The sequence below is a fragment of the Trichosurus vulpecula genome, chromosome 6 (assembly GCF_011100635.1).
Source record: "Trichosurus vulpecula isolate mTriVul1 chromosome 6, mTriVul1.pri, whole genome shotgun sequence".
NCBI lineage: Eukaryota > Metazoa > Chordata > Mammalia > Diprotodontia > Phalangeridae > Trichosurus > Trichosurus vulpecula.
Genome location: NC_050578.1, coordinates 266748803 through 266754098, shown reverse-complemented (window position 1 = coordinate 266754098; position 5296 = coordinate 266748803). Strand labels below are relative to the sequence as shown.

At 42.3% G+C, this 5296-nt stretch overlaps 1 protein-coding gene across 1 annotated transcript; it reads right to left on the bottom strand.

The window, feature by feature from the left end:
• Positions 1–233: 233 nt before the first annotated feature.
• LOC118853576 (olfactory receptor 1444-like) lies at positions 234–1172 on the bottom strand. Its single transcript, XM_036763720.1, has one exon. It carries the CDS (start codon positions 1170–1172, stop codon positions 234–236), a length of 939 nt encoding a protein of 312 aa, XP_036619615.1.
• Positions 1173–5296: the final 4124 nt, after the last annotated feature.

Genomic DNA, 5296 nt, shown 5'->3' with positions numbered 1-5296 from the left:
TAAGTCTTTGACTGGTTATAATTTACAAATCTATGACGGTAGAAGGACTTTTCATTCTTGCTTCAGTGAGGTCACACCCCAAGATTCATACAACCATCCATCAAGAGCTATAAGGGATCTCAGAGACAATCCAGTCCAATCTCACTCCATTTTAGAGATGAAGAAACTGGGACCCATTCAGTCAAAGCCACCTAGTAATGCCAGAGATGAAATTGACCAATTTACTGGAAAGTTTAAACATTCCTAGAAAACCTCACCTGTTTGATCATTTTGCTAAGGGCATTTTTGACTTCCTTGTTCCTCAGGCTGTAGATCAGGGGGTTCAACATGGGGATGACCACTGTATAAAAGACAGATGCTATTTTGTCAGTGTCCATGGAGTGGCTGGAGCCAGGTTGCAAGTACATGAAGATGATTGTCCCATAGAAAATGGAGACAGCAGTAAGGTGGGAGGCACAGGTAGAGAAGGCTTTCTGGCGTCCCTCAGCTGACTGCATCCTTAGAATGGTGATGAAAATGAATAGGTAGGAGATCAAGATGACCAGGATTGTAAAGAAGACATTAAAACCAATAACAAAGAAACTGACCAACTCACTGATGTGGGTGTCAGAACAAGAGAGAGCCACTAGTGGGGGGATATCACAGAAAAAGTGATGAACCACATTAGAGCTACAAAAGGAGAGGCTGAAGGTATCTCCTGCATGGATGGAAGCATTCAAAAAGCCACAGACGTAGGACCCAATGGCCAGAAAAATGCACACACTCGTTGTCATAGTGGTGGTATAATGGAGGGGCTTACACACAGCTGCATGGCGATCATAGGCCATGGCAGCCAGGAGGAAGCATTCTGTTGTGCCAAAACCAACAAAGAAGAAGAGCTGGGTGGCACATTCTGAATAGGAGATGACCTTGTTCCCTGAGTAGAGGGCAGCTGCCACCTTGGGAGCTACAGCTGAGGAGTAGCCCAGATCTACAAAGGAAAGATTACTGAGGAAAAAGTACATTGGAGTGTGGAGGCGGGAGTCAGAATGGATCAGCACCATCATTCCCAAGTTCCCTACAAGGGTGAAAAGATAGATGAACAAAAATACCAGGAAGAGTGGGAGATGAAGCTTGGGGTCATCTGTCAGACCCACGAGAATGAACTCTGTCACTTCAGTGCTATTTCCCATGACATTGGGCTCCTTCTTATTTCTGCTACCTACAGGGAGAAAGGAAAAGGTGACAATGAAATCAAGATACAGTCATTCAAACAAGCAGTTACTGAACACCTCCTACCCATCAGACGCTATTCTACATGCTGGGGACACAGGAATAAAAATTTAAACAGCTTTGCCTATACCTAGATTCTTCACATTCCTGAAATTATAGGGAAGAGAACCATTGGTTAATCCACAATTTTCATTTAAAAGATCAGGGAGAGTTGGCGGGAGAAATATTGGACACGCAAAAAAGGCACAAATCCAAGCGAAAAATCACGTAGAAAATAAAATTCTGTCTAAAATATTATTTCAAATAGGAGTTAGATCTTTCCCCAACAAGGTAAGAGCTTCAATCATTCATGACTGAAGTTTTTTCAGCAGCTAGGTGGCACAGTGGATAGAGCACCAGGCAGGCCTGCAGTCAAGAAGATCTGAGTTCATATCTGGCTTAGACACTTCTTAGCCGTGTAGCCTGGGGCAAGTCCCTTAACCTCTGTCTGTCTCACTTTCTGCGTCTATAAATTGTGAATAATAATAGTACCTAAGTACTAGTACGTAATTACTAAGTACATAAAAATCCTAGGATTCTTATGAGGATAAAACATTTGCTTTTGTTGTTTATCCTTTTTTCTCAAAGAGGACAAATTACATCAGGCCAGTGATCTCTTGACTTGCAAGTGAATTGGATTTAAGTGAGACAGGGCTCTGCAAAGTCATTAACCTCACTCTCTCCACCAGAGTCATCAGAGCCCACTGGCATGACATAGGTCAAGGATACCGGTGATGGGGAGCAGAGCCAAAATGGCAGATTAAAAGCAGGGACTTGCTTGAGCTCTCCCCAAAACCTCTCCAAATACCTGTAAAAATGACTCTAAACATAATCTAGAGCTTCAGAACCCATAAAATGACAGAGTGAAACAAGTCTCCAGCTCAAGACAACCTGGAAGATCCACAGGAAGGGTTCTATCTCACCAGGCTGGGAGCAGAACACAGGCCAGCATACCCTGAGCCAGCACAGATGGAGGTGTAACAGGCCTCAGGGTCCTGAATCACTGGCAACTGTGGTGGTTTCCAGACTTCTCAACCCAAAAATACCAAAGACAACTTAGCAAGTCAGTAGGAAAACTTTGTTGGGTCTAGGTGAGAGAAGTGGTGACTATGGCAACAGCAGCAGTGGCAGCTGCTTCTGGAGCTCCAGGCCCAGAGATGGGGGAGCGGGGAGGGGGGAGAATCAAGTAGATGATCAGAGGCGGGGTGAAGGGATCTCTTTGCTGGAGCTGAGACAGGATTCTCTTGCTTTGCTCTACTTGGATCCAGGTTGCAGTCCTGGTTGGTGGTCCTGGGATGAGAAAGAGCACTGAAATGGCAAAGCTTGTGGAGGCTGTGGAGAGGGAGTCCTCCTCACAGTTCCAAGGAAGAAAAGAGTGCTTGAGGTCACTCACAGACCAGAGCACAGGCCAGGAGAGGAACAAACGCCTCTCCTTGGATCATCCCATCTCAGAAGAACTGAAAATTTACAGATGCCTAGAAGTAGCTCTGAAAACAGCAGCACAAAAATCCTGAAGTTGGGACAGTGCACTCTCCACTCTGGAAGCAGTTATACCTTGACAAAGAGCTCAAAAGTCAAGTAATTGGTTGCAAAAGTGAGCAAACAGCATAAAAAAACTCAGACTATAGAATCTTACTTTGGTGACAAAGAAGATCAAAACACACAACCAGAAGAAGACAACAAAGTCAAAGATCTTACATTCAATGCCTCCAAGAAAAAATATGAGTTGGTTGCAGGCCATGGAAGAGCTCAAAAAAGATTTTGAAAATCAAGCAAGAGAAGTAGAGGAAAAATTGGGGAAAAAATGAGAGTGATGCAAGAAAATCATGAAAAATGAGTCAACAATTTGCTAAAGGAGACCCAAAAAAAAATACTGAAGAAGATAACACCTTAAAAAATAGACAAACCCAAGTGGCAAAAGAGGTCCAAAAGCCAATGAGGAGAAGAATGCCTTAAAAAGCAAAATTGGGGGCAGCTAGGTGGCGCAGTGAGTAGAGCACCGGCCCTGGAGTCAGGAGGACCTGAGTTCAAATCCGGCCTCAGACACTAGACACATGTACTAGCTGTGTGACCTTGGGCAAGTCACTTAACCCCAATTGCCCTACCAAAAAGCAAAAAAAAAAAAAAAAAAAAAAAAAGCAAAATTGGCCAAATGGAGAAAGAGGTCCAAAAGCTCACTGAAGAAAATTCCTTAAAATTAGAAAGGATCAAATTGAAGCTAATGACTCTATGAAAAATCAAGAAATTATAATACAGGACCAAAAGAATGAAAAAATAGAAGACAATGTGAAATATCTCATTGGAAAAACCAACTGACCTAGAGAATACATCCAGGAGAGATAATTTAAAAATTATTGAACTACCTGAAAGCCATGATCAAAAAAAGAGCCTAGACAAAATCTTTCAAGAAATTATCAAGGACAACTGCCCTGATATTCTAGAACCAGAGGATATAAAAATTAAATTAGATTAATTTACTTTAAAAATTAAATTAAATAATAATAAAAATTAAAAGGATCTACCAATCACCTCTTGAAAAAGATCCCAAAAGGAAAACTCCTAGGAATATTGTAGCCATATTCCAGAGTAAGGGAGGAGTAAGGGGGAAGGCAGTAAGGGGGGGGGGGTGATAGAAAGAAGGGCACACTGGGAAAAGAGCTAATTAGAATGCATGCCATCTTGGCGTGGGGGGGAGGGGAGAGATGGGGAGAAAATTTGGAACTTGAAATCTTGTGGAAATGAATGTTGAAAACTAAAAATAAATAATTTTTTTAAAAGAGTAATAGCTATGTCTGTGATGCCATGACCTTGGCCTTTTTAAGCTATGGTCTTTCCCAAATTTCAGTTGGTCTGAGGCAACATCCATTCAGTGATTAAAGGATAGGTAAAAATGGAGGGAAAAGATGGTCTAGTTTATTTTCTCAAAAGAATCATTCTGGAAGGGCAAGGGAAGGGCAAGATCCTGAGGGTTTCTGGCCAAAACAGAAAAAATTACTATTTACTCTTGCTCTGAGCCTTCCAATCCCAAACAATGACTAAGTGAGGTTTGGGCTGGGGCCTATTATTGGCCAATCAGTGAGAGCCAGAATGATTAGGGTTTGAAGGCATAGTCAAGTAGCTCAAGTTGAATCCTGATGGGCTTTATCAAAGCCTGTTTTTTTTTCAGAGCTGTATTTTAAGAAATCATAAATGAAAACTGAGTATAAAATGAGGTATGATGTATAAAGCTCTTTGCTAACCTTCAAGTATTATATAAATGCTAGCTGTCATTCTCAAGCAGACCTCTTTGACTCTGGTCCATGCTCTTTACCTAGTTGCTATTCTATGAAACATATAGCAGTTGTATGGAAATTATTCAGAAAAGCCAGTGCTCCAAGCTCCATCCCCAGGAGGAGGATGAACTGATTAGGAAAGATTTAACTCTTAACTAAAACCAAAGTATTTTAGACAGAGTTTTATTTTCTATGTGATTTTTTTCCCTTGGATTTATGCCTTTTCTTTGACTACAGCTGTGATGATCTCTAGCTAGAGCTGAAAGCAAGGTGGAGTCAAGGTGGAAAATTAAAAAGGGACAAGGCAAGAACCTTCCAGAGTAAACTTCTTTCCCAGCCCTTACCTCCACCAGCAGCACCGAAGACTGCCAGGGCATGCTCCCTCTTTTTTATCAGTACAGAAATCTAAGTGTCCAATAATGGTGCTTCTCTTCCTCCCCATCTAGTAAGAAGAAGCCTCAGAGGGAATGGGAAGGGAGCTTCCCCAGGGTTACACTCCACGTGAGCTCTCCCCTCCCTCCTGCTGCCTGAGATGCAACAATTTCTATTACTCACAGGGTAAAATGAAGCTGTGGGATGGCCAGGGTTGGATTGGTTCTGCCTCCAAGAAAAGGGACCCTTGAAAATTCATTACTGTGGACATTGGGGAAGGAATTACAGTAGGCTGGGAAGGACATCAAGAGAGATTTTAATGCTTTGCTGGTTCTGAGACTCCCATAAAAAGGTGAAGGCGTCTAGCCTGAAAATTTCCACTTAGTGGACTGGCATCAGGG

Coding starts and splice junctions, on each gene's coding strand:
- LOC118853576 (XM_036763720.1), bottom strand. CDS start 1,172: ATGGGAAATAGCACTGAAGTGACAGAGTTCATTCTCGTGGGTCTGACA.